The 25,334-nt window shown below is 50.1% G+C and overlaps 3 protein-coding genes across 6 annotated transcripts in view; 2 read left to right on the top strand and 1 right to left on the bottom strand.

Annotated features, from left to right (window-relative positions):
• Window positions 1–131: 131 nt before the first annotated feature.
• Window positions 132–4,618, top strand: rbbp4 (retinoblastoma binding protein 4). The gene is made up of 12 exons (XM_040188323.2): window positions 132–696; window positions 1,264–1,414; window positions 1,531–1,676; window positions 1,764–1,937; window positions 2,136–2,254; window positions 2,335–2,495; window positions 2,628–2,754; window positions 2,864–2,941; window positions 3,176–3,252; window positions 3,400–3,457; window positions 3,554–3,664; window positions 3,894–4,618. Exons 1-12 carry the CDS (start codon window positions 681–683, stop codon window positions 3,954–3,956), a joined length of 1,281 nt encoding a protein of 426 aa, XP_040044257.1. The 5' UTR covers window positions 132–680; the 3' UTR covers window positions 3,957–4,618.
• sync (syncoilin, intermediate filament protein) lies at window positions 4,369–8,809 on the bottom strand. 2 transcript variants are annotated; one of them, XM_040188318.2, is made up of 6 exons: window positions 8,650–8,809; window positions 6,315–7,791; window positions 6,017–6,231; window positions 5,328–5,535; window positions 5,120–5,244; window positions 4,369–5,035 (listed from the first exon to the last, which is right to left on the bottom strand). In XM_040188318.2, exons 2-6 carry the CDS (start codon window positions 7,755–7,757, stop codon window positions 4,987–4,989), a joined length of 2,040 nt encoding a protein of 679 aa, XP_040044252.2. In that variant the 5' UTR covers window positions 7,758–7,791; window positions 8,650–8,809; the 3' UTR covers window positions 4,369–4,986. The 2 variants fall into 2 exon arrangements, with proteins under 2 accessions (XP_040044252.2, XP_077937078.1); XM_078080952.1 differs by lacking the exon at window positions 8,650–8,809 and having other exon boundaries at window positions 6,315–7,898.
• A 6,701-nt stretch (window positions 8,810–15,510) lies between these two features.
• nhsl3 (NHS like 3) overlaps window positions 15,511–25,334 on the top strand; it is a 29,403-nt gene continuing 19,579 nt past the window's right edge. The window contains exons 1-2 of one of the 3 annotated variants that reach the window (XM_040188111.2): window positions 15,511–15,677; window positions 16,339–16,732. In XM_040188111.2, the coding sequence (XP_040044045.2) occupies window positions 16,501–16,732 (232 nt within the window). In that variant the 5' untranslated portion in view covers window positions 15,511–15,677; window positions 16,339–16,500. Of the gene's footprint in view, window positions 15,678–16,338; window positions 16,733–22,046; window positions 22,765–25,334 lie in introns of those variants that run through there. The other 2 variants (XM_040188113.2, XM_040188112.2) reach the window with 2 other exon arrangements.

Genomic DNA, 25,334 nt, shown 5'->3' with positions numbered 1-25,334 from the left:
GTTAGCTCTCGATCCGCTCATTACGTTCCATTTCCCAACACTTTTGACGCTGGCTTTCGTTTGTTTGCGCAAGCTGCGCTAAACTCAGCAGAATAGTTCCCGGTATTGCATAAAATGCCATAGGAGTGGGCAACACACTTGTAAGTGGCATTCGTTAACGGACACGGCTCACGGAATTGGAACCGTTTATTCGTTGACTGGCACGTCACTGTGCAGCAGCTTCTTCTTCTGCTTCTTCTTCTTCTTCTTTGGTGTTATTTGGGGGTCGACAAACCAGCTTAAAGGAGCAGCACCGCCACCAGCCGGACTGGGGTGTGAAGCAATAGATATATATTTGTATTTTATGCTAGTTGCCGTTAACTTATTCATTGTAATTGTGTACTTTACTCGGCCTTTTTCTAAAAAAAAATACAATATTCACTATTGTGTCATTATAGCACAGCCGTTGCGCTATGACTTGCCCACCACCCCCCTATTTCCGCCCCGCTTCAGACAGAGCGCGCGAATGCACCCACGTCTCTCGGCTGCTCGGTTAGCCGTTAGCTTAGCGTCTTCCACTAGGTGCCTTTTAATAGAACCGGGGGGGTGTCCGCTGGCACACGAGTGGAGGATCTGAGATCTCTTGGCTCCGCATCTCCTATCCTCAATTCTCCGTGGACTACCGGCGACTTATATCTGCAATGGCGGACAAAGAAGGTAAGGCGAAAGCCTTTGTTGTGGTCAGTGTTTATCTGGCATATCTTCGCTAACGTTAGCTACCTGGCTAGCCTTGCTGGCAGCTAACCGTAGCTAGAGTAGCGCAGCAGCCGATAATAACAAAAGCCGGGTGGCTTTTTTTTTTTTTTTTACTATTGTGGACAATAACAATCTCTATTTCTTGTTTTCACATCGGTTCTACATTTCCTACCTGATATAACGTTACGACGCTACCTTAGTTGCTATTGCGGCTTGCAGTTTGCGTTACGATAAGTAACGTAACGTTATGTTAGGACTAGCAAGAGCGTTATCCCGTTAGCCTCCTGAGCTAACTCCTGAAAACAAACTCCCATACCGGTAAACTCGCATACTGTCTCTGCATAAACAACATTAAATAGCTGTTGATCATCATCAAGTGCCATATAAATAATTAACTATATTGTTAACTCCTCACTGGTGGCTCACAACATTCATCTTGCATCCCCGGTGGAGGCTTTAATCTCTGACTCGCAGTTATTTATTTATTTATTTATTTATTTATTTATTCACCCTGTAATCCTCCCTCAGTCGGAGCGTTCGATGATGCAGTCGAGGAAAGGGTGATAAATGAGGAGTACAAGATCTGGAAGAAGAACACCCCCTTCCTGTATGACTTGGTTATGACCCACGCGCTGGAGTGGCCGAGCCTCACCGCGCAGTGGCTGCCCGACGTCTCCAGGTGACGTTGCACTTTGTACCAACAAGCAGCCATGTGTGTGTGTGTGTGTGTGTGTGTGTGTGTGTGTGTGTGTGACATCAATAACAACGAAGCAAATGTTTTTCTCTCCTCACCAGACCAGAGGGGAAGGACTACAGCGTGCACCGACTGGTGCTGGGCACCCACACGTCTGATGAGCAGAATCACTTGGTCATTGCCAGCGTCCAGCTGCCCAACGATGACGCCCAGTTTGAAGCTTCGCATTATGACAGCGAAAAAGGAGGTGGGAGACTCTCGCTGTGAATTACACAATAGTTAATACATCGTTGATATTCTCTCTTTAATCACAATCCCTTGTATTTTCCTGCAGAGTTCGGAGGCTTCGGCTCAGTGAGTGGCAAGATCGAGATAGAAATCAAGATCAACCACGAAGGAGAAGTGAACCGTGCTCGCTACATGCCCCAGAACCCCTGCATCATTGCCACCAAGACGCCCACCTCAGAAGTGTTGGTGTTTGACTACACCAAGCACCCCTCCAAGCCAGGTACACTGATGCCACACATAGAACACACAACACAAGACACCGATGACTGTAGCATGTGCTTTGGAAAGCCGAGGAGGAAACCAAGCACAGGCTGAAAAGCATTTTGTTCAACATCATCATCGGTGTCGCCGCGTACCAGCTTGTGTTGCGGGGAAAGAAAGGGGCGTTTTGCATTTTTCTTCTCTTCTCGTCTGTCAGTCGATGCGTCAGGAGAGTGTCACCCTGATCTGCGTCTCAGAGGCCATCAAAAAGAAGGCTACGGTCTCTCCTGGAATCCAAACCTGTCCGGCTCTCTCCTCAGCGCGTCAGATGACCATGTGAGTGACATGTCAGATTTAATTTGTCCGTGTTCAACTATGGCATCTTGAGTTTTAATCTCCTCTTTTCTAATCCACAGACAATCTGTCTGTGGGACATAAGTGCCGTGCCGAAGGAGGGGAAGATAGTCGAGGCAAAGACGATCTTCACGGGTCACACTGCCGTGGTGGAAGACGTCTCCTGGCACTTGCTTCACGAGTCACTCTTTGGATCCGTAGCCGATGACCAGAAGCTCATGATGTGAGGAGCTGAAGTCTAAATCTGCCAAACAGAGGAAACAGTTCACTTGGAAAAGTTTTGGTATCTTCCATCTCCACAGTCCATGAAAATATTGTCTTTTTTTTACCCCCCCCCCCCCCCCCCCCCCCTCAGTTGGGACACTCGTTCGAACAACACCTCCAAACCGAGCCACGCAGTGGACGCGCACACGGCAGAGGTCAACTGTTTGTCATTCAACCCGTACAGCGAGTTCATCCTGGCATCCGGCTCGGCAGACAAGGTAATGGAATATTCCGCCGCTTTCACTGAATAAATACAGATTATATTGTTGCCGTTCTACTAGAAAATCTGACAGGTATGCGTCATATGTCACTCTCTCCTGCTCGCAGACCGTGGCTCTGTGGGACTTAAGGAATTTGAAACTGAAGCTGCATTCCTTCGAGTCACACAAGGATGAGATCTTCCAGGTGTGATATTTTTCCCTCGTGGTTTTTTATTGAAATAAGAAAATATGTACAGAGTCATTTTGATCACAATGATGATCAAAAAAATGTTCCTGGTTCTTTGAAAAACGTCTCTTATAGAAGTTATTATGAAGACAATAATCAACACTCCCCACTGAGGTGAATGTTGCGAGGAGGGTTTTATTTTTGTACGTCTGTCGCTATTTACGGACCTGCCTGTACTTCTGTCCGTTGCAGGTCCAGTGGTCTCCTCACAATGAGACCATCCTGGCATCCAGCGGAACGGACCGTCGCCTCAACGTCTGGGACCTCAGGTACACAACTCGACTATTCTTCTACCGCGGTGCGTTCAGGCTCTCGTTGTGGTTGCCAGAGATCTTCTCGTTGATGTTGGTTTATTCACACCGTGACATTGGGATCAAGTTTGACCCGTCATTTCTGTTTTTATTTAATGTATATAGTAAAATCGGAGAGGAGCAGTCACCAGAAGATGCGGAGGACGGTCCACCGGAGCTTCTGGTGGGTCCCGTTGAAGCCTGCTGAGATTCTGAATTATTGGGAAACATCTGCTTGCATCATGATAATGAAAACGTGGTCTGTTCTTCTATCGACCAGTTCATCCACGGAGGCCACACCGCTAAGATCTCCGACTTCTCCTGGAATCCCAACGAGCCCTGGGTCATCTGCTCGGTGTCTGAAGACAACATTATGCAAGTCTGGCAAATGGTAAGGCGGCGGTTTAAGGCGTACAGAAGACCATTCAGAAGATAATGAACTTTGCTAAAACGTCTTTATGGCTGTGCTCCGGGGAAACCTCGGAGTTGAGCCCTTCGCAGTCTTTTCTTTGAAACATTTGGCTCTCTTAACCCCCCCTCTCCTCCTCCACCGTTTAACTCTTTCTTGACTCATAACCACATACGAATACAACTGATTGAAGCCGGTTGTCTTTCCTCAGGCCGAGAACATCTACAACGACGAAGACCCGGAGGGTTCGACGGACCCCGAGGCCACAGCGTAACTCTCTCAACCAACCACCTCATCCCGAACCGCCATCTTCTGTCCTTCCACGTGGCTCCTTCCTCCCACCTGTCCTCTCTCTGTCACCGCGGGACGCCGAGCGCTGCGAATCGCTGTAAATACTAGAAAACGAAGGATCGCGCGCGTCGTTTTTGAATACTCGCAGTGAAGAGCTCTCCTTTAACTGAGTAACTTATTTAATGAACAATCTCACTTGTCCTTTTTTTTTTTTTTTCGCACACTGCGTATAAAATATATATTTTTGTAATCAAATTGGCTCTCCCTCATTAACATTTTTGGATGTTTTAGCAAAGTCCTCTTCATTGATAGATGGAAAAAGTCTGACATTTTTTAAAGGACTAAGAAAGTAATTGAAAGTGTAAACAAGTCCCTCTGCAGTAAATGTTTTCTGACTTTGATACCTGAAGGTCCTAAAAACATCTCATCGTTTCACCGTATCAGTCAGGTCATCACCTAATTGTTTAGGTCCTGAATGAAATAAAATACATAATAAAAGTCCAATATTTGTGGTCCCGCCTTCCCTCACCTTTGTGCTTCACTAATCATTTGTCGTGATATAGATTAGCGGTTGAACTTTTTCTATGTTCAATATTTTGTAATTGTACAGTGAGTACATTCTTAATAAAATGTGTTTCATTGGTCTTTGGCTGCGCTTGTTTGAACTATTGTACAATGGAACGTGTTACTTGCATATTTCACTAATCCGGTCAGTGCTTTGCTATTACGGGTATTTTTAAACCACCTTTAAAAATAATCCTCCCGGTGAGCGAGCCGGCTGCGCCTCGTTACTCTTTGCTCTTGTGTCCCACTGTTCAGCCCTTATACGTACAAGAACCCCTCACGCCGACACGTTAAGTCACAAACGACTTTTATTCCTAACAAAAATCCCCCCTGCTGCTCCAAGCAGACAGCAGCATGTCACAATGTGTGCGTAAAGTGCATGAACCGAAAAGTGGAGTTCGCTACATCGCGGATGCAATCATCACAGAGCTGTAGTGTGTTTTTGGACGTCATGATTCCTCCTCGTTGTCGGACTCGTTGTGCTCCTCGATGGCGGCCCTGTAAGAAGAAACGTTTCAATCGAACGTTTCTACCCCCCCCCTGCAGGATTTCCTCGGCCTGATTCAGGTGAAGCCATCTCACCTGTAAAGGTGCAGGCGTTTGTCCAGGCTGTCTCTCAGCTCCTCCACCTCTCGGGTTTTTCTCTTCTGGATCTTTAACTCCGTCCTCAGCTCTCTGCTGCTGTCCTCCAGGCAGGAAACCGCCTCCTGTAAGAAAGGCTCATCTTCAGTGCTTTGTGTGTCGGGGTTACTGACGCACGGGTGAAGAGATCTGTTTCATACTCGCTCACTTTATACTGCCCCACTTCCTCCCGCCGCTGGAAGTGAAGCAGCTTGAGCTTCTCCTCCAGGCAAGCCCTCTGCAAGTTCAGCTTCTGGGTCTCCTCCTTCAGGGGTCCCAGCTGGGCCTTCAGCTCCCGGCCTTGTTCTTTGGCTTTCAGCAAGGCCACGGCCGTTGCCTCCCTTCTCTTCAGCAACGTGAGCAAGATGGGTTCGTACCTGGTGGAAAGACGCATTTACAATGTAATGAGTCTGTAAACCCGTTTGAACCACGTGACAAAAGCATCCAATCAAATGAGGGTTTGAGCAACGACAACGTGGCCGTGAAAGCGCTCCTCGCTGACCGTGTGTGCTTGCTGCTAACAGGAATGTGCAGCGCGAGAGGACGAGGTGCGTGTTTGCAGAGCAGCGAAACCTTTTGTTTTCATTTCCAAGACTAACTGACCGTGGTCTGATCTATTCAGCGGGAACATCGGCGCTGCGTGCAGGCCCAAGCAACCAGCTGTTTGTTTCTCCTGCGTGTGAGCGAGACTCTGGGGAGCTTCAAATTCACCAACGTGTATTTCAAGCCATTTCTTACCTGACTATCGCACGTTTTTCTTAAGCTGCATTTGCATTTTTAAGTGTAAAAAACATGACGAAAAGGTGATTATCCTGTGATGTTTGCAGAGGTTTCTAAGCTGCTGCACAGCGACAGCACCTGTCCTCCAGCGCCTTCAGCCCTCCCTGCAGATACTGCTGGAGGTCTGCACAGGACTGCCTTCTGCACTCCGCCAGCTCCTCCTGGGTGCTGGAGGTCGGACTGGAGGTGCCGGCGTGCAGCGCCGCCTGCAGGGCTGAGACCTGCTGCTGCTGAGCCGCCCGCTGCCGCGAGCCCTCCTCCGTCAGCTGGAGCGCCAGCGACTGCAGCTTCTCCTGGAAGGAGAAGGAGGGAAGTTCTGTTATGGAGGGTTTTACCTCTGAAATGCACGGAGAAGATCTTTGAGGAGTCTTCCTACCTCCTCTCTCTTCAGCAGCTCCACCTCGTGCCGCTGGTGGTTCAGGGCGGCCTGGTGGTGCGCGCTGTCCCTCGCCGCGGCGAACAGCCTCCGCCTGAGCCTCATGAGCTCCTCGTGCAGCGCCTGCCTCTCCAGGTTCACCTTCCACAGCATCCTCTCCTCCTTCGCCCTCTCCGCCCTTAAGCTCTGAATCTCCTTCTTCTTCTCCTCCCTCTTTCCCTCCTCCTCCCCCTTGAATGCCTTCATCAGCTCCACCACTTTGCGGTCAACTGGCTCGTCGCCTCCATCTGACTCGCCGTCTTTAGTCCCTCTCAGCTCCAGCACCTCCGTCAGCAGCTCCTTCCTCCTCCTCTCCAGCCACTGCACCTGCTCGATGCACTCCTCCATCTGACACCCGAGGGCGCCTAGATCGTTCACACCAGGACCCGGTGCGACGGTGTCCATCCGGAGCTCTTTGTCTACTTCAACCCCACCCACTTCTCCCTCTGTGTGGGTGCCCTCGTTCGTGGCCATGTATCCCGTCATGGCCGCCTCGCAGCTCATTGGATCATTCCCCGTGCAGACCAATGGCGCCGCAAAGCCGAACTGAGGATCAAGAACGCGTCGGTCTCGCCATTCCAGTGATTTCATTGAGAAACCATCCATGTCTTCACATCCGGGCAGGCGACTCCGCCGGCCTCCGCCTGCCGCCGAACCCGCTGTTTCCCTGCAGGCTTCGTCTCCCCCGAAGCGCCGACCGCACCAGGGCTCCGATTGCATCGGCTGCGTCGTCTCCAACGCCATCGGGCTCTCTCGCTCCACCGGCCTGGGAGGACGGGCGTTCTTGCCGATGTGTACGTATTCCTGGCCGGCGTCCGGAGAGCAGCCTTGGGGCTCAAAGTCCATGCCGGATTCCTCCATGGAGCTCTCCAGCATGGCCAGCATCCCCAGGAGCTGACCCTCGTACGCCACCATGGTGTCGCTCAGCTGGTTTCCCGCCGAGGTGAGAGGCATCTCCTTTTGGCGGGAAGCCGCCGGGGTTACGCCGCACCTGTTGCCAACGGCGAGCGAGACATGCGACCCGTCTGGTGCCTCGGGCCCGTCGGCGTGCGTGTCCATGTAGCTGGTGGAGAGGTACGCCCGCGGACAAGCGCTCGTTTCTCCACAGCCGTCCGGAGGCGCGCCTCGGCCCTCGCCGTGGCTGCGGGGGGATTCGGCCGAGCTTGTGCTGCCGTGAGCCGCTGGGAAGCGAGAGGCGAAGGGGACGCCGACGAGCTCCTCGCAGCTCTTCAGCAAGTCGTCCATCTCCCGGAGGTACGGCTTGATCGGAGGCGACTGATCCCGCCGCGCTCCCCTGTAGGCGGGGAGTCCGGACCGCTCCGAGCGGGTGCTCCCCGGAGCCGCGTCCTCTTCTTCGATGAAGAGCGACTCGAACCCCGATGACCTGGAGCCGTCCTCGTCCATGGGCACCAGCTCGATTCCTGCAGCCGCCTCGTCCCTCGACAAAAAGCACACGGACACGTCAGACAGCACATTCAACGCGACAGCTGAAGTCGTTGACGCTTCTGCGTCACGTCGCACCTACAGGGCCGGGTTCATTCCTTTGCCCCCGGTATGCAGATGGCGTTAGCGCGTGTACAGCGGGGAGGGGAGGGGGGGGGTCAGGGGGGGTCAGATGGTAAGCTACGAGCAGCTGTCCGGCAGGGCGAGATGCCACGGACACCAACAACCAGACAAGGCCGCTCACGCCGGGCACCGCACCACCACTCGGATAAACACCACCTGAAGGCCCGAAGCATCCAATCATGTGGTTGTGCTGATGAATGGGCATTTGCCCCCCTGCCCCCCCCCCCCCCCCCACCTTGTGAATAATGCAGCTGTAATTTCACCCTGTGAGGTGTTTGCCAAGGCGCTCCACAGACGGATCGAACGGACCCGTGCGGGACATTTCACTGCTTTATGCCTCCAGCTCGGCGTCTGAAGTCGTATCATGAAAGAATAATGCGTGCGAGTGCAAAACTCCGCGGGGCTGGATAGTGTTGTGCTTTATGCATGGCTGCAGCTCCAGGGAAGACATGACTCTCAGCTGCTGTCCTGCCGCAGGCCGCGCTCGGGCACAAGTCACATTCCATTAGACCTCCGGAGTTATCCGAGCGTTCTGAAATTTCCTCCTTTTTAAAGATGAATGACGTTCCCTGAAAGCTTCCCGATTCGCCTTTCGTTGCTTTGTGTTTTTGAGGAATCAGTGAGCGAGTTATTCCTAAGCTGGCCGGACTCCATTTTGATCTTATTTCCCATTCAAATTTTAATCAGTTGTGACAAACAACGTAAACGTGAAAAACTCCATTGCACTTACCTGTAAATACGCGTTACGGTTGTGTTTTTCCGAGCGTCGTCCTCAGCATGAAGCCGCCAGAAAGACGTCGAGGTTCCAACAACAAAGCAAAGAGTGAGCGGGAGAAGTGTGTGTGCGTGTGCACATGAACTTAGACAGTTGACCCAGCCTCCTCCCTCCCTCCCCCTCTCCCCCTCTCTCTCTCTCTGTGCCATGTGTGACCATGACTACCTCCATTCTGTTTAGGTATATTAATAAAATCTGGGCCTGGCAGAAAGAGGAGACACTGCCGGCTGTTTCAACCCGAGAGGCATAAAGGATGCGGCCTGAAACCTGTTTGTCTCATTTTATCTGTTGGAAGATGCAAAATGAGCTTCACAACAACGCCCCTGAGAGTGGTTTTTATTCTTAAAGAACCTCCTTAACTGTAATTGTCTCGCGGTGTAATCTTCCATATTTAAAAAACAACAACAAATAAAGATAAGGAGAAAATTTTGGCAGAAGGTGCAGCTCATAAACGTCACTTGGTTTTACCTTTACAATGTAGGCAGATACACCCGGGTTTTTATGGCTGTTGACAGGTGTGTGAAGGGTTTATGGTGTGTGTGTGTGTGTGTGTGTGTGTGTGTGATGAAGGAGAGCATGGCTAGAGATCCCCCCCCCCCTCGTGCCGCCTCATTATCGAGGCGTCTTTAAATAGCAGCCCTCACTTCTCCGGCTGCGTCCCGGGGGGGGGGGGGGGGGATTGGTTTTCCCCTAAACTTGTGACCCCCAACAATGCAGCACAGGTGGTCTTCTGCGGTCTGAGGGCGCAGAAGAAGAACGCTGCCATGTGGAACATGTAGAAGATTTCTCAAATACTGCACGTCTTTTTATTTTAGTTCATCGTCATCCATTTTAATGGTTTATATGTTGTCTCAAATGTTTGGTTGACAAGACTTTTTAATTAAAAAGAAGGCGGACCAAACTCCGTAGAATAGGGGGTCCTTGCTCCATCTCGCCGTCGACCATGGCCAGAAAAAACGTTGAAGACCCCTGTGTTAATCTACAGGAACACACATGACAGTCACACACCACTAGATGGCCTCATAGTTTAATCCTGACTCCTCTCGTCTCCACATTACAGACATGATCACTGTGCTGCGGTTTATAACCTTTCACGTCTGTGTATGTCTTATTTTTTACTCCACCAAGTTACTTGGTTTCTTTAAAAAGAGCCGTAGAGCAAAAAAGAGGATGATGCACTGTAGTGAACAAAAAGGTCTATGGTTCATTCCCCACAAATCACAGTATTTACAAGATCATTTTCTCCTAAATAAACTTTTATTTGCAGTTAACACCACATGAAATAGTGAGCGCTCCATTGAGATTCAGTGCTCGCGTGATAAGATCAGGTCCCTCGTGCTCAAGAAGAGACGTAATGTTGATCTAGTTCCCCCTGTTGGGCGGCTGTGACTCTGTTTTCGTCTTAGTCTGGGCTTTGGGAGGTTCGGGGATTCACAGCAACACTGTACCGCCGGGACCCGGAGAGACTCTGAGACTCTCCCTCACATCACTTCCACAGAAAAAACATCACATTTCACATCACAATTCCCTCCGCAGAGAATAGACAGATCACCCGTGCGTGTTTGTGTGTTTCTGTCCTCTGCCCCAACTCACCAGGACGTCCTGTCAGTGTGTCTTCCTCCTCCTCACTTTGTGGTGTTTGTAGCCGTCCTCTGGGCCCTCTGTGTTCTGAAGGGATTGTTTAATATGGGGGGGGGGGGGCCGAAGCTACAGAGTAGGTCCCAAAAACGCACAAGGACACGAATAAGGACACATGCAAACGCCTCAGCTGATGCAGACGGACTATTTGCATTTGTTTATTTGGATGTGACCATCAAGAGACAGGGGCTGGAAATCTCCACTCTGAAGGAGAGACTCCGAGATGTCCAGATGGTGGTGAAATATCCCGCGGCAGAAGTTCAGAAGCTCTCTGGAGGAAAGCTTATACTTAGTCGGAAGGCAGATCTCCTGAAGTCCACCAACATCGACCTTGAGAAGTGCCTCACGGAGAACAGAGGTCTCACTCACAAGCACGACAACTGAACTCGCCCAGATCCAGACAGACTGTAGAGACAGACCCTGAGGAGAGAGTAGGAGGTTCTGAAGGGAGAAAGCACGATTCTGGAGAGAGCCTTCTGTGCCGAGAAGATGAAAAGCGAGCGACTGGAGGAGGATCAGCAACTCCTGGAGGACATCTGGCTCCTCATACTCATACTGACAGTATGAGTGACAGTGTGTGAGACACTGTATGAGAGAGACAGTCTGTGGGACAGTGAATGCCCCCCCCCTTTCTAACTCTGCTTCCGCCCCCCCCAAAAATCCCTTCTATCCACCCTCTCTGCCATCTTATCTAATCCCCCTCCTCAAGTATCTCCTCCGGTCTTACTCTTCTCCCTCCAGCTCCTTCTGGTGCCTCCATCCTTCGTAAAGGCTCCCAGACGTAACGTTAGCGTGCAGATGTGTCCATTCAGGGATGTTAATGGGACGGAAATGTTGAGCTTGAGGTACTTCAGTAGATATTAACAGAGCTTCATGACTTTTTAGAGCGTAAATGTGTTATTAATCCCCGTTGTTTCCAGAAATGCGTTCGCCAGCTCTCTTAATTAGAAGTTGCACGATGGCCAATCCTGTTATTTTGATGAAGATGTGAGAGAGGTCACCTCGGGTTTCCTGGCTGTGACGTCAGGGCCTCATTTAAACGCCCCTCCGACCCCCCGACCCCCCGGAGAGATTGAAAACAGGCTGATGGCTCCTCTGCGAGGGCACAGAGGGAGAGACAATGGAAGAGAGAGAGGCAGATGGTCGGCTGGATGGAAACTTTGCGGCCTGTTTTCGTCCCGTCCCAAACAACCCCGAAAGCAACCACACCCGCTCAGGAATTCAGAACAATAATTCATGTCGTGTTTTTAAAGGGGCAGTTTGCTGTTGCCGATTTTTGCGCGTGAAGATGTGACTTTTGCAGTCGAGAGCCTGGTTTTGTTCACTATGTGTGGACTTAAGTCTGTTACGAGTGGAGGAAAAAGAAATGAAACAGTTGCCCCGCCTCAGTCCAAGAAAAACAACGTTGTTCTTAATATAAAATATCTTACATCTCTGCCTCAATGTGTCCTCGTGTTTTGAGTAAATTGTGTGTGTAATATTGAGTGTTTGTCTTCACGCGTGAGGAGGTTTACAAAATGTTTTTTGGATGGAAGTGATTCTTAGCTTCGCAATGAATGTGTTAACTCTTAAGATTCTCCCACTGCCGGAGTTTTGGGGGGTTTGGCTTTGTTTGCCAGTGGAGCCCTCATTGCCTCAGTCGTCTCAGGCGTCCGTCTCTTGCACAAAAAACGTCCCCCGGAGGCACCGTAAAGCTCCCTTCAGCGCTTCGACCCGTGTCTTTCTCTTGTCCTCGTGTCCCCCGCGTCTCACACCCTCCAGAGATGCGACTCGACAATATTTACTCCACCGTCTCCCTCTCGTCGTGGAGGAACGTTATATTATAAATGTCTTTGCTCCTCCATTGAAGGCCGGTCAGAGGACGCCGTCTGTCCGTTCTTTCACCTCCTCCGTTCTCCATTTCTTGGCTCTTCCTCGCTCTTCATCTACTTTGGTTTATGCTTTTGTTCAGTCCTCAACCCCCCCTTTTTTTTTATGTTCTCGACCAGAACTCACTGGCAACTGAGACTGTAACGTCCATTCCAGTCGCCGGCCGGTGAGACAAAGCTGTCCCTGTTGCACAGAGGAGCCTGTGCGTCTCCCAGTATCAACCTGGAACCGCTCCCTCTTCTCTCTAAAACTGTTATTACTGCTCTCCGTCCTCATTCCTCCTTCCATCACCTCCCTCTCCAACCCTCCCCTCCCCGCCGTTATAAATAGTGGACTGCGGAATGCAACTTTGGGGATTTTTTTTTTTTGTTCTGTGTCTTTCTTTTCTCACAAATGTCTGTGAGGATGCACTGCAGGGTGAATGTGCACGCGCTTGTTGTGAAGGTAAAACATGTGCAGTCGGGGGCCTGTCGGGTGTATTTTAACAGGGCTGAATGCTGTTGTTGAAGTGAGTGGACGGGGGAGAAGCAGTCGGTGCAGAAAGAATGTGTCTGTTGCCGGACAAAGGCAGGTTGGGGAATGGCAATGCGGGTCCGAGAGGGACGGGCTTATCCCAACCGGTAGTGTGGATTTCCTGCCCGCAGCCTCCTTTCAGTCACATCTCCCACGCACACACACACACACACACACACACGCACCCAAGGTTCACGCAGCTGTTATTACAGTGATGGTGCCATCTGTGTGTTGTGCGATTGGTCGTTCCCGAGGCTTCAAATGTCCTTGAGCAAAGTGGCGTACTCCTCCAGTAGACTGTTTTCACATTTGGACTCTTTAATCACTCATAGAGAGGTTACGGGAGGCAGATATAGTTTCGCGCGTGATCTTTTGCGCGTCAAGAAAGTCCGTTTTTTGAATGACATATTTTACATTTTTATGCTAAAACTGCTAAATGACTTTCTGTCTGTGTAGAAGGATATTTTAAGTGGACTGATATCAAATGATTAGCTCACATATCAAATTAATATTTGTGCCCCACCATTGCCTTCTGTAAAATGTGCCCTGTGCTGGTCAACGCAAACAATACAAATCCAGTCACTGTTTACCCAAAGTTCTTATTCCTCTATTTCACAATTTGTTCAACCTTGTGAACCTTGTGTAACAAATTACTGACGAGGACAGTTTTTTCTTTGGAATTTTCCATGAACGATGGAATCCATTTATAGTCACTGTCACCATGTGACCAGATTAATGGCAATGTGAGTTCAATCGTCACATCAAAATCCCCCAAAAGAACTAAAGTACCTGCAGAACCTCAGCTCTGCTTTGTGATGAGCGCTAATGAGTGAATGTTAACATGCTGGACTGAGTGCGTGGTAAAAATGCTAAACCTTAGCATCCTCGTTCAGCTCCAAAAAATGTAAATATTTAGGATGTAAGATTTTATCCATGTTGCTATCTCGGCTTGTGAGACTTGTCTTCAGACTGTATCAACTATTATCACACATACATACATGTGTTTATCAAACAGACATACCAATGACCTGTATGTTACATTAAATAACATCTATTTGGCCATGTATGCATTTGTCCTTTTGCCTTAAAACATTGTTAGACAACATTGTCTTTCAAACAAAAAGTATTATAAAGGTCATAAGTTTGAGGTTTTGGGGTTTCTTTGGAGCGGGTCTAAGGCCTGGAGAGTGAGTGTGCATGTTAGCGGAGCCAGAACTGAAGGAAATGAGCCCAGAACCCGAGGAGGGAGCTTTGGTGATACATTCCCCGGGAGTCTCACAGCGCTGTGGCGGTTTAACGATTTTCTACTTTTCACTCCAAACGTGCAGACACTCTGCAGCTCCCTCGCCGACGCTCGGGAGGGCGGCTGTTGTCGATTGCGTCGCCGTGGAAACGGGTAAAACACTCTCAATCTGTTAGGCGCGAGTGAACTAAGCTGTGACTCATTTTGACCCCTCCCAACACAGCGGGACACACGCAGCCACGGCATGGATTCACCCGGAAAACCATGCATCATGATTTACAAAAACTGTGCAATGGTTCGTATTTTTGGGGAAGAAAAGATATTCATAACCAGCTCTTTTTTTCCCCCAAAAGTAGAAGCAGGAGCATCTTGGCTGAGGCAGACCTGACAGTTCCTGCATGATGTTTGCTTGTGTGATTTAGCAAGAGGCTGCCGACCCGCACCGAGAGCGAGTGATCTGCTTCACCAGTGAAGGCCAATAAAGTTGCAGCATATGCGAACCGTACTGACGGTGACATCCTTAGATTGTGTGCCAGATCCATCCCTGGAATCTCAACGGACAGGTGATTTATCTGGCTCACCGCAGGAACCATAAGAAGCCGGTGAGCCGTGGAGCTGCGCTCACACTTATTCAATCCGAAATGTACCTTTCATACCGATAAGGGCGGCCGAGTCTCGACGCAAATGGAAGTCTGAATGGAAATCCGTTGACGATCAATAGCAGATGATGGTTTTATCCCAGAGACCACATGAACATTAGAATTGATACTGACACCTCCTCCTCCTCCTCCTCCTCCTCCAACCTCCTGCTTTGCCTCCATTATCCCACATTCAAACCAGACGGGCCTCCGTCTCCCGCGACACCATCAATGCTCACCACTTCTGACAAGTGTCTCCCCACACAGCCCCCCCCCCGCCCGGAGACCCCCACCTCCACCCGCAGTGATGTCAGCTTGTCCCGTCCCGTTTGGAACTCACTTCCATGTGGTGGAGCCTGTTATGTTTTGTTGGGGGACAACTGGAGAAGACTTAAAAGTCAACTGTCCCATCGAGACTAGCCTCACAGTGTGTGTGTGTTTGTGTGTGTGTGTGTGTGTGTGTGTGTGTCCACCTGGCTGCAGAGTGACAGGATAGAGCCGCTCCCTCTTATCTGCAGGGGAGAAAAATCCCTTCTGAAGCTTTGCCAGGCCTGGACCGCTTCCTGGTTGCCATGGGAACTCAATAAACCCCAATGACTTTGTGTGTGGCTCATGCAGTGACAAAGGTGTGTGTTTGTCTCTCCTAGTGATGCCCGGCGACCCGGGGAGGAGACCCCAGGTGGAGGCACCTGATCCCGGGACTGTCGGCTGGCAGAAAAGACAAACGACAGGACAAGGAACTGAGGGTGACCGGCGCAGCTCCGGCGCAGCGTCTCAGTAGGTAAGAATGTAAAAAGAAAAAAAGGAGGAAAAAAAAGGAGAAATCAGCAGTTTGGAATGCGAGGAGACGCAGCGAGCGCTGGAATGGCTAACTCCTCACAGCACTGTGGGAGGTGGGAGGAGAGGCTGGCTCTCATACAGAGGGAGGGACTCGGAGAGCATGGAGCTCCATTCACTCTGCTCAACACACACACACACACACACACACACACACACACACACACACACACACACACGCTCCGCAAAACTGTTCTCAGGCTGAGAGGCAAGCGGAGCGGAGGAGACGACTGCACGCTTGCTGGGTAAGTTGTATGAAGTTTTTCCGTCCTGTTGTGACTATTTTGTAGTAAAATAGTCTTGTTTGCTAACGTGACGCAGTGGAAACAGACGAACCGCACGCTTCATCTTTTTCTGTTCAAATTGGTCTTTGTGGTGCAAAAAGTATCCAAGTATTTTTCCACTGCTGCTTTTTATTGAATTGAACTCAGTTCTCTTCTCCAACGTGCTCTTTGCAGTTCACCTTTCTTCTGATGTGAACCACATGTCAGACATGTATACACACGCACACGCACACACACGCACACACACACACACACACACACACTGTGCAGAGGTCCAACTCGCTTCCCTGGTGCTTTTTCCTCGTCATGCACAAAAGTGAGAGAATAGAAAAAGGGGGAGGAAGGGCGGACTAGTGGAAGGAGAACTTTTTGTGGACGTTTGGATTTGGGAACGCTCTAACAATACACCTTTAACAGTAGGTCCGATATAGGTTCTATGCTCTGTTTAATTTGTCTTCTTTTAGCTTTTTAATAAGCCAATGCATCTGCTCTTTTTTCATCTTTTCTTGCCTTGTCACTCTCTCCTCCCTCCGGGTTTCATTTTCATCCTTTCTTTCGGCCTTTCCATCTTGCCGTCTCTCTTTCTCTCTCTCTCGTCCTACTGATCTCGTTTCCGTCCCAGGTGGTGACAGACGGAAAGAACAGGGACATCGAGTGAGGTCAAAGAGGGTCAGAGGCGTTCATCAGACCCTGGAGGGACTTGTCCCCTAACTTGTCCTCCGAAAGAGGACACTCTCCCCCGGGTGGAAGCGCAGGGGCTCAGCTCCTAGGACCGACCTCCGGGATGTCCCGGAGGAGGTCTACGGGCGACCTGGTGCCCAGTGACATCACTGAGATCTTAGCCAGGGAGGCGAGGGCTCAGCGTGGGCAGAAGAAGCCGGGCAGCGCCCTGGGACAGGCCTTCAGCTGGTTAAAGGGGAGCAGGAGGAAGAAGAACCTCAACAACGAGCTCAACCGAGCGGCTGTTGGTGGGACGGAGGGCAGGCTGGGAGTTCAGAATCACGACCCCGCGAAAGGTGAGTGCGTCTTTACACGTAACACTGAAATGAAGGGTTCAAGTCGCAAAACAGCACGCGTCCGTTGTTCTTCACTCTGTATTTATGAAGACAAAAACAAGGCCCATCAGGAGCCTGAATATGAAGAAAACGCCCCGGTGTTTTCCGTCTGTTGGACAGGCGTTTCTGTCGGGAGGGATCGTCCTCGTCCCGGTCCGGTTAGGCTGAGGATCTGAGGTTTGGAGACAAGACTATCTTTCGCTCTTGTTTCGTCTGACCCGATCACAGAGTGTGCGGTCGGGATGTTTCAGGGAAACGTGTTGACTTTCAGATTAAGATGGATTCCGTTATCGTAAGGACATCAGTCTGCACATTTACAAATCACGGAGTGACGCTCACACACACTCAGGTCGACACATGGTCTAATCCCCCTTTTTTGTTTACTGATGCGATTGTACAAAGATTACCCACAATCCCCATTTCCTGTTTTTGTTCCACCTCCAAAGCCATCTCCCTGTCTTCTGTCACACTGTGTGTGTGTGTTACTGTAGTTACGATCCAACAAGTCCAGATTCACGGTGGGTCAGACCTTGTTCGGTCTCTTAGGGTTTTTTTTAGAACCTCACGATGCCTCTTCGTGCCGCACTTTGTGATTCCGTTGGGGTCCGTGAGCACCGGATGGGCAACAGTCAGCGTCTCTGTTTGGAACCAAAGATTAACTAGAAGTACGGCTAATAATTCCCCAGCAGGGGGACGTGGTCGGAAGGCTGAAACTCCGTGGGAACCATGTTTCCGTCTCAGTGATTTTCTGTTTTTCAGACCGAAGAGGACGGCGATAGCTGGTGTATTGTTTTACTTTGCTCACTGACTCTCCTGGAGCAGCTGTGGGAGCTGAAGACTGCTGGTTTACAGTTTTATTTAGGAGAGAAAACGTGTGAATTGAGAGGAGCAGGACGTGGAAAGTGTTTTGTTCGTATTCTTTTCCGTGATCCCTGACTGGATCTTGTCAAAGTGAATAACTTGCTGTCAACATGCACAATGGGTTTGTCGCTGTATGACAGAAAGCATCACACGCAAGAACGGCTTTGTCTTTCTGTCTCCGTGTGTGTCCCCGTGCTTGTGTGCACGTGTAGGTGTGTGTGTGTGTGAACAAATTTATTTGGATTTTTATCAATCTGTTTGGCTTTTTGCATCTTACAGAGAAAGTGAATGAAGCCTGTTTTCCAACCGGTAAATAAATGGTGATTGCATCTATTTTTTTCTCTTTGCTAACGGACCGCGGCACAGTCACACACACACACACACACACACACACACACACACACACACACACGCACACACTCACTCACACATTCTGAAACCGTAACCCGCTTGGCGACTTTTTCAAGCTGACAAGACAAAGCAAGAATCTTTCGAAAGAATTCTCTCAGGTGATGTGCTGTTTGTTCACAGACCCACATGCGTTGCTACACAATCACACACATTTTCAATATGTAGATGTTGCCATCTCGTTTTTTTTTTACAAGAACTGAAAGAAAGTGTTGATATTTGGATATGCGGAGTCTGTCTGAAGTACACTGTGCGATTGTACGGAAGAAGAATGTCACGTTTACGCTGTGAGCGGTGGAGTCGCCCCCCGATGGCCGTTAGAGAGAATGCGAGCTGAAGGAACTTCCCCATTGGCGAGAGGCCAAATGCTTTCAAAATGCGGCACGTACACGCTCACATGATAACCGGTCGTAGTCTCGCTTATTAAGCCTCACCCTCCGCGGTACAAAGGCATGGTGATTCTCGAGCATCGTATTGGGGATATTAAATGAACAACACGGGACGCAGGCAAAAGGCTGACAAGCTGCGAAGGAAAGATTTGTTTTTGCAGTAGTGAACAGAGATTTGACGCCATGCTTGAAATGATGACACAGCAGTGAAAGAAAACCTCTTTCCTCTTTCTTCCTTGTTCCTCCTCGATGCGTCTTTGTCTCGGCGTTCACGCTGGCCGCGTCATCTCTGATCAGATCTGCTCGTCCTGACTCCCAGCTGTATTTTACAGAGACTCCTCATATATAAAAGAAGCTCTTTGATGTGCTGAGTTCCCGAGAGCCGTGGATCAGTGTGCCGAGTGTGTGTGTGTGTGTGTGTGGCACCCGGGATGCCAGATCGGGACCAGAGTTATGCGATGAAGAGGAGAGATTACAACAAATCACAAAGCCCCATTCAGGCTCGAGACGACTCTCAGGGAAAACTCGCTCAATGCTTATTTTAATTAAAACTTAACGCACGCACACATTTCTATTTCTCCCCAATTATTCCGTCTCTTTGCCTATTCATTACTGCATACTACTGTTCTTCAAACCCTCCATTCCGCGGGTTTGTAGGTCTCCACTGCTTGTTATTGTGTAATCAGTGTGTGTTGAAACGTGTGTGTGTGTGTGTGTGTGTGTGCGTGCTGAGCCAGGGTGTGTGACCGAGTGCTACCCCGTATCAGAGGGTATCTCTGTGTTAGTGTGTCAGCAGCATATTGCTCGGCTTAGGGCGGCGCCGGCGCTCATTACATCACCTCAACGCACGCACACCGACACACACACACACACACACACACACGCATTAGGATGCAGAGCGACCCCACGACTACCTGCTTTGTCCGGCGCGTCCGCGGTGAGGTCATCCTGCACTTTGTGTGTAGTCATTGTTCCCCGTAGAGATCCCACTCGTTTCTCTCCCTCCACGCGTGTGTTTTGTTTGTGTGCGTGTGTGTGTGTGTGTGTGTGTGTGGCTGCCACATCACAAAACACAGTCAGGGTGTGTAGATACACAAACTGTAGTGCAGATTACAGACGTGGTTGGAGAGCAAGCGTCTCATTACGCAGAGAACGTTGTATATATATACGGGCTCCAGCTTCATTACAGGCCGCAGCCCGGAGGGGGGCTTTGATACAGGATGGAGGCAGCGGGCGGAGGGCGAAGGGAAAGCAAGCGGCGGAGAGGGAGGGGTGTAAAAGTTTAATGCCTCCACCACACACACACACACACACACACACACACACGCCTGGATAAGAGAGGAAACTTTACCTGAGTAAGCGGATACCTTCCGGGCCACATCCGTCACCGAGGGCGCCGAAGCCACGGAGGGGGGGAAGCACACGTCTCCCGGGGCAACGACCTCACGAAACCTTCTCGGGGCGCACGTGGACCCTCACGTGCGCAGGACGGGCGTCACTGGAGCGGCTCCAGAGGTATTGTTTATGTCATAAGAACTAATGGCTTGCTTCATGGGACGAGGGTTTGATGTGGCGCAGGAGCAGCTGGGAAACATCAGCGTGGGACGGGGGGGAGAGGGAGTCCGTATACAGCGGGATATACAACGTATTACCCTTAAGACGGTGTGTGTGTGTGTGTGTGTGTGGCTCCTGTTACCTAACGTCTTGTAATAGACGCAGGTTTTATTCTATCTGTGAAGGGAATAACAGACCAGATGATGACAAGGGGCCTCAGGAATCCAGTGGATCTTCAGTAGAGAGATTCTGCGTCTGATGCTCCGGGTCCATCCTCATGCAACACTGACGACAAGACTTTAGCTCATCGCTAATATGTTTCCGCTTCAAGCTGCGATGCCAAGCGACAATTCGGCCTCCCAAACGTATTCACATATTCAGCAAGCAGCAGATTCTCCTCAGCAGCGTTGTGTATTTGGGTTGAATTGATGTGGATGAAAACACGGCAATTAACTTCAGACATCGGCGTCATGTGATATCCTCTAATAAATCAGTTTATAGATCAGAAGTATAAAATGGGTTAGAAACGACAATCTCTCTTTTCTGACGCGGTGACATTTAGGGCAGCGTGAACTTCACCAGCAAACCAGCTGCAGTTCACAGAGCCGTCTGTATTTGGAGATCCAACACCTGGAACACACCTGGGACACACCTGGGACACAAACAGCGTGACTGAGCGCTTAGGTTGCTTTGCGCCCTCGGGGGGTTCTTGTATTGTCATATCGTTCCCGGGCCACAAGATGGGAGTGCTGTGCCGAAGAACCGCGGGAAATGACAAAGAACGAATATTCTAACGGGTCTTTTGGGGGGTTTTGTGACTTTTAAATGCAAAGGTCCGAACTCGAGGGAAAGTACGCAGAAACACGCAGGCGCAGGTAGATACGTTGAACCTGCGTTGAGGCCCTGGCAACCGTCACCCTGACAACCACCTTCCCCTGACCACCATTCCCCGACAACGGCATTCCTCAAAGCAACTTCCCTTTAATGTAGCGTGCGTGTGCGTGTGTACGTGCAGCCGAACACTTAAATCACTCCTGACAATCACACACACACACTCACACACACTTTGATCACACTCCTATTTAAATGTATCTAGGCCATGTTCGGCACGTTGTGCTGCAGCTGGTAGGGGAACACGCACACACGCACACGCCATGTATACACACACACAGGCACTCTGTGACAGTTGGGATGGGAGTTCTCCACCAGCACAAAGGTACTGGGTGGGGTTCTGATGCAGATGCATGAAGAGGCAGCATCTCTCTCTCTCTGAGTGCTTTTATTGCAGATCATTTTACGTTGTGAAGCTGAAGAGCTATCGTCTGCTCGTCTTTCATCTCTCTCTCTCTCTCTCTCGTGCTGATATGTTTATCCACATCGCGTTCTTCTTCATATTCTCTAGTTGCCTGAAGCTCCTCCTGCTCTTCTCACACCCACATCGATTCGTCTCAGTTCTCAGTAGTCCAGCGCACCTCCTCTTCCTCGTAACTCTGCCCCGGACAGTAAATCTGCTTTTTATCGAAGCCTTCTAATATATACCTCCGAGCGGAGGGTGAAGGGTGGAAACACAATCTCGTAGACTACCTCTTCATCTTCATCTTCACCACTCTCCCTTCCACTTCCCTCCATTTTGTTCCAACATGGAAGCTCACGTTCTTGTGATGCGAGCAGCCTGTTGGATGCTGATGGTGGTCATTCACCTTTAGGAGTGAGGAAGATGACGACTTGCTGTAAACATTGAGGCTTTTTTTTTTTTTGCTCTATATTTGGATCATGGAGTTCTAACTGCGCTCTGGTAAATTTAAAGTTACATTGCCTGAAATCCCCCATCATTCCTGTGTCTGCATCTGGCTCAGCATCTGTATTTTTCCTCTCAGCATAGAGGAAACGCACCTGAAGATCCCCTGAGTTGTGGAGCCTCCCTCTGCTGCTTTTATGTCGGTGTTTATACTCTCATTCTGTCACTCAGACGCTTTCTATGTGTGTGTGTGTGTGTGTGTGTGTGTGTGTGTGTGATGTCGTAGAGGAATCTCTGTCGTCTACATCACCACGTTGCGTTGACAGAATCTGTCAGGCTTTCTAAAAATGTTTTTTTTTAGGGTTGAGGGACACATGAGAGAAGAAAAGGTGTCAATCACTTGTTGGGAAGATAAGTGTGTGTTTCAAACACACACTTATGGGAAAAGGCTCCGTGGTGGGATCGCTCAGCTCGGGAGCTGAGAGAGTGGGAGGGGCACTCTCACACACATGAACACACACACACACGCACACACACACACGCACACACGCTAGTGGTGAGCTCGTCAGTATCGGATGCTGCCGTTGCTTCGGCAGCTGGATGTGCGGGACTGGAAGTGTGTCAGCACGAAGAATAGGACTGGTGGTGTGTTTTAGCCTGCTGGATCTGTGTGTGTGTGTGTGTGTGTGTGTGCTGTTTGTTTTGTAGGAATGGTGTCAGCGTGTCTTTAGCACACAGTCACTACACTGTGTGTGTGAGACTGAATCCTCGGGTTCGGTAGTGAGTTATTGACTTGCATTCAGGGAGCGTTTCCTCAGAGAGAAGGAATACAGACATGTGATGCTGCAGGACGACGGGATGGTGGACCCCCTTTAGGGGCTGCAGGTCTGTCCCCCCCCCCCCCCCCCCCCCCCCCCGAAAAAACATGGGGAACAGCGTCCAGAAGAAGAAGAAGAAGGTCCGGACGGAGAGCAAATGGAGCCCCAACAAGGAAAGGACTAAGAGCCTGTGGCCGTTTGGACGGAGGGAGAAAGGGAGAGCCGGTAGGTGGATATCACATTCTCCTCTCCTGTCGGATGGACTCCTTTTGAGGAGAGTAGTACGCTGCGCTGTGTAGTTGTGCGTGCATGTGTGTGTGGGCGACTGTGGGTGAGTGGGGAGCACGGTCGTCCTCCAATCAGAGGGTTGTGGGTTCGATCCCAGGCCCGGCTAACCCGCATGTCGTTGTGTCCTTGGGCAAGACACTTAACCCACCATTGCTCCTGTAGCTGCGACTACAGTGTGTGAATGGTAGTTACTGATGGCAGGTGTCACTGTGTATGGTTCTCCTGTCATCAGTGTATGAATGGGTGTGAATGGGTGAATGATGTCATGTAGTGTTAAAGCGCTTTGAGTGGTCAGAAGACTAGAAAAGCGCTATACAAGTACAGGCCATTTACCATTTACCATGTGCTTGTGAGTTGGTTTCCACAGTGAGCTGTTTAGGTGCAGAGTGACTCTATTCCCATGCTGACTGCACCTCAGTCAGCTTCCAGGCTTCCTGCTTATTGTGCAATAAGTGCATAAGAGGGTTTCTGGGGCAAAAGCGTGTCTTTTTTTTATGTGTTTGAACTGTTTATTTGTTTCTCAGTAACAGTAACTTTTATTTTTTATTGTCCCGTGCATCTCAACGCTCACACATTCTGTGAGTCGTAACAGTTTATGCTGATCGTTGTCTCCTGAAGCAAGTAAAAAAAAAGCTGGTTTAACACAGATTGTCAGATAATTCACACAGAGATTTGGTCTTTTGCAAAGCTCCTATTGGCGTCTTCTGTTTCTTTCAGCTCTTATTCTCTCTCCGCACCCGAGACTATTTTTAGTCACCATCACTCCGCCCTGCCTCTGTCTCCTCGATCACTCTTATTGATGAAAAAGTAAACTCAAAGAGTTGGGTGTTTGTTGAAGTTACGTGTTCATCAAGGTGATGAGGTAACAGGAGTTTGCAGCTTGTTCTGCGGCTGTGGTCAATGGACGCCGGAGCCCTGCAGGTCTTTTATTAGCTGTGACAAACAAATAATAACTGCTAATATTCACACACGATGGTGTTCTTTCTTTGGAAAGCCGCATTAAATATTTCTCCTGTTACAACACCACGTTCTTCATGGTTCTATGTTTTGGGCGAACAGATCGGTGGACGGTGTCGGTTGTGGACCGGACGTTAGCTGGAAACAACAGGTTGGAATCCATTCTTGATCCTTTTTTAATGGCTTTTTTAAAAAATAGGCCTCCGTGCTCTCTGTACCAACCGCATCCCAAAACTGGTTTCCTTATTGAGGGCGCCGATGTGTATACGCGGGCGCGTGCGATCATCGTCGTCTGTTTCCCCCAAATTCACCGCCTCATTCCCAGGGAGTTTATTCAGAGAGTCGGGGTGTGAATGCATTCCTGCATTCTGGCCGATGCCGTCGCGCATGAGCACCCGCACGGCGGCACGGAATACACATCTGTGGAAATGAGGCTCAGTTCCTGTTTTGCTTTAGTTTTTTTACGTGATTGCAGCGACTTTTTGTTACACAATATCCCCAAAAAACCAAGGCCGATTGAGCAAGAGGCATGAGAGCAAAGGGCATTTTACTACAAGCTGTTTCCGTATCAATGAAGAGCTCCTCAAGGCTGTTGACTTCATACCAGTAAAACCACAGTGGAACTCGGTCTCTCAGCAGGCGAATGAAACACGCAGGGGAAGAACCCGGTGACTTCCTCCTCGCCATTTGTCACGTGTGTAGCTTTGGTCGAGTTCCTGGCCGACACCTGACAGGTTGTTTATGTCGGGGAAACGTCTGGAATGCCGCAAAGGGCTGAACCTTTTTTCCCCGGTGGTGTGAAGGCGAGGACAGTAGCTGCGCTGGAGGACATTAGCTCACTATGCTACGCTACACACACACACACACGCACACATCCGTTCATTCTCATGCCCTTTTTGAGCTTTTAACATTGTGATAATCCTGTCGGGCCTCCAGACGTTTCATGCTAAGCGTGCACTCTGCAGGGAGATCCTCGGCCGGCTCCCCATTGCAGATCAGAGTTTGTTTCTGCACAAAGAGGAGCAGAGCGATCCATCTAATGAACTGCTCCTCCGCCTCTGAAACCCTCCACCTCGGTCCCTCCACGCGCTGCCCGCTCTCCTTCCGGCCCGCTATCTTCCTGACCTTGGATGCGTCGGCTGCCGGTCCGCGTGCCAGATTCTCACTCACTTCAGCCTGGACGATGTGAAGCTCCGCCGCTTTCGTCGCGACTGTCTTGTGCGGCTCGCGATATTCCATATTCCATTATCCCGCTGGGTGAGGCTCGCCTAAGCCTTTTGATATCCGTAAGCTGGGCTAAGACGCCTCTCTTGTCGCTCCCCCTTTGAAGATCCCGTTTGCAGTGGACTCCCTGCAGAGAGCTGAGCCAACGCGCAGTGCGATCCGCTGTCGTTCCCCTCCCACGATCTCACCGCTCAAAACACCTGCATACATGTCCCCCACCCCGTCCCCCCGCGTCCCTCTTTTACTTAAATGGCACGTTGTTTTTTTAAAGGTGTATTTGCTGCCGTGGGAGATGAAACAACAGGAGGAGGGAAGGTTACATCACT

The sequence above is a fragment of the Gasterosteus aculeatus genome, chromosome 10 (assembly GCF_964276395.1).
Source record: "Gasterosteus aculeatus chromosome 10, fGasAcu3.hap1.1, whole genome shotgun sequence".
In the NCBI taxonomy this organism is placed as follows: Eukaryota; Metazoa; Chordata; class Actinopteri; order Perciformes; family Gasterosteidae; genus Gasterosteus; species Gasterosteus aculeatus.
The sequence above is the reverse complement of the archived record's forward strand: the minus strand, read 5'-3'. Positions and strand labels throughout refer to the sequence as shown.

Coding starts and splice junctions, on each gene's coding strand:
- rbbp4 (XM_040188323.2), top strand. Junction 1,938..2,135: donor CAAGCACCCCTCCAAGCCAG/GTACACTGATGC, acceptor CTCGTCTGTCAG/TCGATGCGTCAGGAGAGTGT. Junction 3,665..3,893: donor TTATGCAAGTCTGGCAAATG/GTAAGGCGGCGG, acceptor GTCTTTCCTCAG/GCCGAGAACATCTACAACGA.
- sync (XM_040188318.2), bottom strand. CDS start 7,757: ATGGACGAGGACGGCTCCAGGTCATCGGGGTTCGAGTCGCTCTTCATC. Junction 6,232..6,314: donor AGCTGCTGAAGAGAGAGGAG/GTAGGAAGACTC, acceptor TTCTCCTTCCAG/GAGAAGCTGCAGTCGCTGGC. Junction 5,036..5,119: donor AAACGCCTGCACCTTTACAG/GTGAGATGGCTT, acceptor TTCTTCTTACAG/GGCCGCCATCGAGGAGCACA.